Source organism: Porites lutea, chromosome 4 (genome assembly GCF_958299795.1).
Source record: "Porites lutea chromosome 4, jaPorLute2.1, whole genome shotgun sequence".
NCBI classification, from domain to species: Eukaryota; Metazoa; Cnidaria; class Anthozoa; order Scleractinia; family Poritidae; genus Porites; species Porites lutea.
Window position 1 is genome coordinate 36,070,840 of NC_133204.1, and position 9,913 is coordinate 36,080,752.

Consider the following 9,913-nt stretch of genomic DNA (forward strand, 5'->3'; position numbering starts at 1 on the left):
AGTTGTAATTTTTTGGTGAGATATTTTCTTTCAATCGCATTTGTTTCTGATTTTTGTGTTGCCGGGGGTAACAAGAATTGATGTAGTTTATTTAGCTGGCTTGACTGCCTTGAAGTTGGATGAGCAGACTCTGAGTGGTTTCTTTTATAATATTAACAGTCAGAACTATTTTTAGTTTTCAAAAGGATTGCGCTCGATTACATGACAGGTGCTAGACGGGTAGACGTTTTTCCTTTCTAACAAATATAAATGCTTCTTATGAATAAAGACAATCAAATGAGTTTGTTTTAGAGGGTGTCACTCAACAAGCAAGGTATCTCGCACCTTCGTTAGAACTGGGGTATGATTTGGACTGCAAAATCCAGAGTAGCTAACACATATTCAAACCCACTCGAGTGCCCCACCCTCTAATTTGGGGATAAAAACTGATATTTTTGATAAATGAAAGAGACGTAGTCTTGCACTTTCATGCTTTCACCTGATTTCAAAGTTGGAGGGTGAAAGAAGATATATTGAGGAGAGTACATATGTGCCCTTTTCATTTAGCTATAAATTTCTTAACTAACAAATATGCTTTATTTCATATATCATTAACAAAAACCAAAATATCTGCACATCTGGAGAGGGTTGAAAGTGAGCATCAAAATTAGAATAATATTAATAAATACTAATAGCCTTTATTACCAAAAGATAAAAGGACATATCTTTTGTTACATTCTCGTTGCCTATACACTCAATAAAAAATCTACCCTAAAAATTAAACTAGTTAACAAATGGATGATAGAATACTACGTAGAAACTACCTTGTCTTGTGTTTAGAAATCAGTCTATTTACATAAGATGTCATAAACTGTTCGGTATGAATGGCACAAAGGAATTAAAAACAACATGTCATTGCTATTTTTTAACGTCAATTCATAGATATTTATGCCCTCTTAACATTACCTCGCCAACTTTCAAATCAATATCGGCAATATAAATGGAACATTGACTGTGCAAACTCGTTAAGGTATCGATTATTTCCGACTTATTTCTGGCCAATGAGATACAATCGGAGCCGGGTTCGAATCGGAGCAGGTTCGGAATAGGTTCGAAATAAGGTTCGGATGGATAATGCATATGGATTATGGATAATGCAGCTGGCAAGAAACACAGTTGTTTGTTACTGTGATGCATTACTGTATTGCAGTTGCTTTGGGTGCAGCAGCAGCAACAAGACTAACGAACAAGGTAATAATATAGTTCATCTTACTTCTAAATCTAGCTGAAATTTAGCTTACAAGCGTATTTTATCGCGCAAACTGATGGATGCTGATGGTCCTGGGCCTTTACTCTCCATTTCAAGGACACACCTTATGTACTGCGCAATTCAACATGAACGTACCTAAATATCTTTAAATGGTCAGAATGTAGGTATCCCTTAAGAAAAAAAAAACCTTGTCACTATAACGATGTAACCGGGAAGAATAACTACTTATAGTGTTTGCCAGCACAACATTTTTGCTCTCAGATCAGTGTTTCCCAGTTGAATCAAGTTGGAATCAAGACAGTATCTGCCCCTGTTTTGCCGTTGCAAAGCTACCGCTAAGTGATCGCACTTTGAGGTTACGTTGTCTTAGTTTGCGTAGGGGGCTTAGTGACATGGGTAACTGCTGAGTTCGATCAGAGTCAGTTGTTCAGTTAATCCCGATTTCTATTGCTGCCTAGCTAAACTATTACCTTTTACCCTAAATACCGAGCTCTTACAGACTTAAGACAGCCTTGTGAAGCTTCAGTTGGCTACATCTAAATATTGTGAGGGCCTGTGGTTCATATTGTATCTTGTTTGCATCTTAGTGGTTTTCAACAAATTGTCACACAGCCTTAAGAATTTCGTAGTAAAACATTATGATTACATTGACAGAAATTTGGTTGATTTATCAGTAAAAGATAACTTTTCTTCAACAATCTAACTAAAAATCCAACAACAATGTATAATTGTTAAGCAAATGATTCACAACAAGCTACAATTATTTATGCATTGACCATTATTTTTTAATAAGCACTTTTCATAAGTAAGTAAATACTGGAAGGCTAAATGAGTTATATTTAGAGTTGAGTTGTCAAAAAGTCGAGGTTTTACCAAAATTATCTCTGAACAGAACAGGTGAGGATCAATGACATTTTTATTAGAGGGGTCCAAACTTTTACACACTGTTGGAGAGGGCAATATACTGATCCGATCAATCTTCCACTAAAATATTTTCTAGTAAACTCTACTAACTAACGCGCAAACTTTCATTCAGTTTCAAAGCAAATAGTAGATACATTCCTTAACATTTCTCTGGTCTGATCGGTTAATCAGCTAGTAAAGCATCGTCTCGTGCACTCGTCACCGAAAATCATGGACGTACCTGGCAGCTATGAGATGACTTGACGTATGAAATTAAAATGAAAGCACGAAAAATTCCTGAAGCACGACATCGTTTCCCTATTTTGTAATGAAAGAAAACGAAAGAAGCATTTTGAACTCACGCGAGCCCAATATAGAAACATATTTGATGCAAAGGACGCGGGTAAAGGAATACTTCGAATAAACCGATACTGTACGTCACGCACAATATTTCAGTTGGAAATAGCCCTTTTTTTTCACAAAGTATGCTATCTGGCTAAAACAAAACTCATGTGTATGTCACTGTTTCATAGTTTCAAGTTCAATTAAGCGGGATTTACAATGCACGAGCACACATTGAAATTGATCAATACCGAAAGTAACTCTTTAAATGTTTCTAAATGAAAAATATTTATTGAATGTATATTTTGTTGGTACATCTACGAGGAATCTAGAATTATGTCATCGATCCCCTCAAAGAGAGAGAAAAACATTCATTTCTGCTCCGATATAGCGAAATATCGATAAACCCATACTGGCGTGCGATGGCTACTAACAGATCCCAAATTGGAAAAGCCATTTCCACTTGTTTCCAAAAAAATGGGAAAATAAAAGTTCATTTAGGATTTATACAATCCTAATAAAGGAAAGTATTTCATTTCGAGAGAGTACTTATAATTTAGTTGATCATCACGGTCACAATATTATAATTGGCAAAATTCCTTATTTACGCTAAATAATTACCATACGGCTAAGACAAACACGTATTTCATCATTTCTCTATTTCAAAGCCAAGAGGAAAAAGTATACTCAGATTTCATGCGAGCTAAATATGAGACAATATTTTCAATGGAGATACTTCAAAATTAATAGTTTCCGTTCGGTTATATGGTCGTTCTCAATATCACGTTGAAATATTTCGCAGTTTCTTGGCTTAACACCAGTCCTCAAATGGTTATCGGTACAATTGAAAGAATCCAAAAATCGTTAGAATTTTCTAAATAGATGTGAAACTTAGCAGTAAAACCGGAAATAAAGGTGTCAAAAGCGACTAATTCAGCGGTTGTGAAATCTTTTGTGACAAAATGGCAATGAAGGGAAACTGTAAAAGGAACACCAGATCGCGCCCAGTGAATAACGATATCTCATTTCAAGCATGTACTTCTAATTTTATCGGTCCATCTGGTCGTTCACAAAATAACATTGTCAAGTAAACTAAAGAGGCCCCGTTTACAGTGCGTGTTTTTTTTATGTGCGCTGAAAATTCAGGTGATATTCTCATGTAGGAAAACCTCTTTTTAGAAAAACAGTTGAGCAAGGATATGATCAGGAAATATGTAACGCTGCCAAAAAAAAAATACTGAAAGAAGTGAAAATGCTTATTTACGCGGCACAAGTAATATGTATTAAAGGTTGTTGTCGCAATAATTGATATAATCCAATAATCATTAATTAAAACTACTTACGTAGGCGAGAGTCTGAGATTATAAAACCCCTTTGCTGAGACATAATGATGATGAAGGGAAACTGAAAAAGGAATACCTGAAATATCTCTAGTCGCTTCATTCTTTTTATTGGCTGAAAGAACATAGAAAAATAGGCAACTGAATTAGATACTCTGAAGAAAGAAACTAAGTGGAAAAAAAAACTTGCGGGGAAAGTCGAGTCTCTTGTTTAAGTACCATATTATGAGAATTAGATGTACACGCGCGTGTGAGGCTGAACACTCTGCTAAATTTTCAAGCAAAAAATACTTTGCCGATAAAATGTTAAATGGAACTGCCACGTGCATTAAATACTTTGTTTACAGTTGCTCCTTCGACTTGTTTCAGTACGAAAAGGTACTCGCTCAAATAACTAGAAGAAAATAGATATTGCTGATAATAGTTGACATTCCACGGGTGTGTATTCACGACTACCTGATTAGCGTCACTGTAGGAAAGGGAAACTGATAAAGGTTTTAGTTTCTTGTTAATTCTTTTAATAGAGTCTTTTAGGTGCGATAAAAAAGCAAAAATAGTACAAGGAATTTTATTATGGCTGATCTGGAGAGATGTTAACGTTGATCTTGTTTATGGGCACCATTCCTGTCCAAAGCGGTGTGGCAGCTTTCTAATTTATTAGTATCATTATTTTTACTCGATAAGAGCAGGTATGGGTCATTTCAATTTTTCCCCCCAAAGTCTAGACATGCTTTTTTACATGCAATTTCTTGGACCATCTTCTTTCTCCTTCAAGCCGCTTGTCAGTCTTGACATCAATCACATCTGCACGAGAACATTCGGTTGACTGTTTATACTAGAAGGTCGAATTGAAATTGAGGAGTCGGGGTTTACCTGTTGCAAAGTCTTGCATAGAATTTGATGGATTGTACGAAAACCGAGGGGGGACGGAACAGTCTTCAGACTTACAAAGTTTGAACTCCCGATTTCTGATTTGTGACTTCAAACGCAGTTTTGGCTTGTTTTGCTATGTAAGTTCCTCACGCAGTTGTTATGTTTTGCTACGTTTTAGGTTGTTGTTGAAAGTGATACCTAGCTGAATCTACTTTGGACTTCAGACTTCAGACTGCTTCAGACTACAGACATACAGAGTTGACTTCAGACTCAAGATTTGAGATCTCTGATACCAGCGTGAAGAACTCATACAGCAACATGCCAGAATTGAGTCTGAAAACAGAAATCACCAACGTATGAAGTCTGAAGTCTGAAGTCTGAAGTCCTTCCTCGGCTTTCGTATGATTGATATAATTTTTCTGTCAGTTAAGTACTGCTTTTGATAGAAAGAAGCCCAGAACAGCATAGCTTATCTAGCTCTTTTCTGAAAAGACTGAAATCCTTGCATGATTCGAATTAAGCAACAGAGAAAACGTACTTGTTTTCATAGCTTGATATGAACGAGAGATGGTGTTGGAATTCGAGACAATTATGCAAACCCGCGAGTCTGCAAATTTTTGAATCATTTGTTTGGAGAAATTCATGTGTTATTACGCACACAAATCTCCTCTACAAGTCATCTCTGCATTATGACTGGCCTTTAAAATTGTTTTTGCACAAGTTGTCTTAGTTTTCAAACTTTTTTTTAGAGGTTTACGTCCGCTAACGCTAGAGGACAGCCAAGTTTACTCGAAGAACTTTCCTTTAGGTGTTTTGGACGGAAAAAACGCCTTACCCAAACATGTTCCTAATTTGATTCTTCAAAGGACAACTAGCTAGACTCGCCGGAGCTATAACCATGGCCTACCGTAATTTACAACTGAATAAGAACTTGAATAGTAGAAGTTGAAAAAGAAGTTGAAAAAGTAGATCGGGAAAAGTTGAATGCCACTAGCGGATAGAACCGATCTCCTGTTTACATTTCACAAATGAGCTATAGGCAAAGTGAATCGGTGAAGTGGTCTCAATATTTTGCTTTAACAACTGAATCAAAACTTTTTTTAACATCACACTATTGAAAGTGGGCCACTTCTTCTCAAGGTCAACCTAGTGAAGGTTACTAAAAATTGTCAATGCAAAATAAATGTGCCAACTTGGTAGATCTCGAAGCAAAAGAAACGCCAAAAACAATTAGAATCTCACGTCTTTTGTACGGCATAGAAAAAGCCATCAAATCGATGCGTTATTTGCTAAATCATGATTTAAGGTAGGTGTTTTTCTTGGTACGCCAGTTAGACATGAGGCCTCTACTAATTTTAACTATTATTCTCCTCGTAGGATCTGAACTGAAGTGCGATGGAGGAGCCAAGCAATTTCACCCAACTAGAAAGCCATGGGGAGGACGACCAGCCGCTGCCTAACGAAGGGACAGATCATAAGGTGGCAAAGATGACCATGATTGGTCTCTACGTCATTATCTTCTTGTTCTCTCTAGTTGGCAATTCCCTTATCTTTCATCTTGTCCGCACCCGTAAGAGTATTCGCAAGAACCAGTTTTACTGGCTTATTGTCAATACAGCAGTTGCTGATCTCATGGATGTGGTCACAGCGTCTGCCTTCTCAGTGGCATACTTCTTATATGAGGAAAGATGGGGACTTGGAGCATTTGGAGCTTTCCTGTGCAAGATCATTCCTTTTCTGCTTGTAACTTCCATTTGTGCTGCCATTTGGACGCTCACAGTCATTGCTGTTGACAGATATCTAGTTATTGTATGTCTCCGAAGAAGGGCCCTGTCATCCCGATCAGTGTTGTGTTCCATTTGCGCCGTTTGGCTGTGTGCTGCGTTAGTATCCATCGGGCAGCTGTACAAATTCAAAATGGAAATAGAAGACGATGGGACAGCCTACTGTATCGACGAGTGGAACGATCAATCGGCGGAGACGTCTCTGCTTATCTACAGAACGGAAATGGTTACGAGGGTTGTCATCACCTACGCGATTCCACTTTTCGTCATAGCAATCTTGTATTTTTTGATTGCTAGGTTTCTGTGGAAGCGCAAGCCACCAGTCAGTGTCAACCAACATGCTTACAATAATCAGATCAGAAAACGCAAGACAGTGATCAAGATGTTGATTACAGTTGTCACCGTTTTTGCGGTCTGTTGGTTCCCTGTGCACGTCAGTCACATAATGTCTAAGTTTCACCAAGATGCTTACAGCGATATTCCAGAGGTTCTCAGATGGCTGTTCTTCTGGCTGGCGCATGCTAATGCTGCAATTCATCCGTGGCTGTTCATAGCATTCAGTGAGCATCTCAGAGAGGGAACAAAGGAGATATTTCGAGATATGTGTAAACCAAACCAGCTGAGATTGCGTCACGGGTCCACTCCAAGTTTGGCAACCGTAAATGATCCTCTTTCCCGGTCTGTCACGCCCCCCAAAGGCAGCGTTCGCGGCCGTGCTGAACGCTTGCTGAGCTAATGTGTGCATGTTGGACCATGCTGATTTAAGGAAGGGTACCGAACTCCGGTTGATTCTATTCACTCAGGACATCTAAATGAAAGATGCAGCCTATTTGACCATTAATGTTAACATAGGTAAAAAAAACACACAATAGTCCAATAAACACGCCAGCGATTCAGTGATCAAACATTAGTTCATGAGCGTAGGCTACATGCCGCTGCGGCGGAAATAGCCAGTAATACGTTAGATTTTTTAAGTACATAAATGCTTATCATTACCTAAGTGGTAAATACTCATTTAGGGATGACACAAAAACTAAATTGAGAAATAGCTATGGTACTCTATTATTTAGTTTTAGTAAGCTCACTTATGTACAGGAAAATAGAGTGATGGCATAGTCTGCTCAGATTTCTGTCATTCTCATCAGGAGCACAGTGAAAAGACCTGGAAAGAGAGTCAGCGCTGAAAGGGAGAGCTAACTCGGTCCGAAAGAAAACTTTAAAATAAATAACACGACAAAAGCGCGCCCTGAGAAAGCAGAAAAATATATATAACGGTTAACGGTAGAGGAAAACTTGTTTTTTGACTCTCTTCCCGCACGTTTCGAACTGTGGTAACCACAGCTGGCCATACGTGCCCTAAGTGTTGAACACAAATCACTAAGGAGTGAGATTAGATTCGCCATTGTTATGATTATGACCTAAAAGCGTTTGATACATTAAAGATACTTGCTTTGTCTTGATGCCAATTTATTTCGCCTATATTCATAGTTTTTATTTTAGAGGCATTCATTTTGCCAAAAAAGCAAATGTTTTTTAAGTCTTATTTCGTTTGACTTGTTTTACCAGCTTTACCAAGCACAAGCCTACCCATCAAGGAAGGTCACTCGGTCGGACTTACAGCTTCCTTGCGAAGTGCCCTTCTAGCCTACTGACGGTAGATAGACACCTAGGGCTGGTCACCGCTAGAGTGATTGCCTAGTGGTTATTTTATGACGCACAAAAGATTCGTCTTAGTTTTATCATAGGGATCTTAAGATTCTAGGACGGGGATGACTGTGGACAAGAATTGACTTCAAGTTTTTCGGGCGAATTCTAAAACAAATCAAATTTGTTAAATTCCGTCTTGGAAGATAGATGAACCCTGAGAGACAAGAAGCCTTGACTCGCGGCTAAGTGTGTTGAATGAAGATACGTGAGGTACCCTGGAAAGTTTTTTAATTTTACTTTTTTTAACAGAAAAGTTAGTACGGTTATTTTTTATTGAAAGTGGTTAAGCCCTCTCCTTATCGTAAAATGAGAAATGTTCTAAAATTTGATAACTTCTTTCCACCACTAAGAGATTCTCGTTAAAAACCATATTAGAATGACGAACGCTATCGCGTTCTCCTGCCAAAGTGTCGCTGGTTCACGAGTGCGCACTATTTCGTATTAAAACGTAGTAGTCTTCCTCGTCTTGGTATCTAAAGTCTCTCTTGAAAAGTAGAGTCAGTAACTAAGAAACTGAATTTACAATGTCTTATTCTTAAGGCAAATTTTTGAAGCTAAACAGGTATGCGAAGAGGATTGATGTTGAAATTTTCTTTCCCAAATCTTTTGCTTAATATGTTGTATCCGGTTTGAAGACTCTTCAGTGAGTTGTTTGCTTAAGATGCATATTGACAAGATCACTAACTGAAACATAAATAGAGAATTGTAATGTTGCTATTGCCAGTTTTTAGTGTAGTGGAGTGTAATTTTTTTTATTCCTAGCGTTACAGTTGTCAGTAATTTATACTTTATAATTGCGCTTTCTCCGTAAGTTTGCTTTGTAGGTTTTCGCCCCATGTAATGGAATTTAAGACAGTCTTGGATGCTGGATTCCACGCCGTGGACTCCGGATCTCCGGATTCTAATCGTTAGTTGGATTCCGGATTCCTAGAGCTGTTTTAGGGATTCTAAATCCCTGGATTCCGCATTCCACAAGCAAAAATTTCCCGGATTGCGGAATCCAGTTTCTCTTAAGGTGATGTCACACGGGACGATTCGCAACGACGGTTTTTAGCGCAACACAACGTTGTGATGTTGGAACAATGTTGGAACCATTCGAAACAATGTCGTAACATTGTTGCAAAGCTGTGTTGCGCTAAACATCGTCTTTGCGAATTGTCTCGTGTAACATCAGCTTTACATGGGGTGGCCTGTATTTGCACTCAATACATTGAGAATCGGTCAACAATATCTTTTCCCCTAAATATCTACTAGTTCTGTAATTATGTAGTGAATGTATGCGAACAATGCTTAATAAAAGTAAACGATTTAAATTGGTGTTGTAGCGCTCATTTTATTCGGACATTTGGCAGCGAATTTATCCGTTTTCATGAGGAAAATTGGCTAATGACAGTATACCTAAGGATAGAGATGAGATGAGCGGAAAGACTGGGACTTCTAGCTCCCCCCCCCCGCCCCCCCCCCCCCCCCCACAAGAAAGCTGCATCGCTAGCTCAGCTTCCGAGCCCAGAGAGATGAATTACAGTTCTCAGATTTCTCAGATTGATTTAAGTGGCGTGATCTATGAATAGTAGTAAAGCCTTCCCCTTAGTATAGTTTCTAACCCTCGTTATAAACATTACTCGGAGTAGTCGATAAGGCCCTTGAAACGGACAAAAGATATAACTTCGCTGTATTGTGTGCTCATGGTCAAGTATTTACCTAGGTAGACTTTT

General features: G+C 38.3%; 1 protein-coding gene across 2 annotated transcripts; it reads left to right on the top strand.

Annotated features, from left to right (window-relative positions):
* Window positions 1–1,084: 1,084 nt before the first annotated feature.
* On the top strand, window positions 1,085–9,515 carry LOC140933437 (substance-K receptor-like). Of its 2 annotated transcripts, none has more exons than XM_073382994.1 (2): window positions 1,085–1,230; window positions 6,085–9,515. In XM_073382994.1, the coding sequence occupies exon 2, from the start codon at window positions 6,103–6,105 to the stop codon at window positions 7,225–7,227; it is 1,125 nt and encodes a 374-aa protein (XP_073239095.1). In that variant the 5' UTR covers window positions 1,085–1,230; window positions 6,085–6,102; the 3' UTR covers window positions 7,228–9,515. The 2 variants fall into 2 exon arrangements, with proteins under 2 accessions (XP_073239095.1, XP_073239096.1); XM_073382995.1 differs by lacking the exon at window positions 1,085–1,230 and adding an exon at window positions 4,596–4,844.
* The last annotated feature ends 398 nt before the right edge of the window (window positions 9,516–9,913 follow it).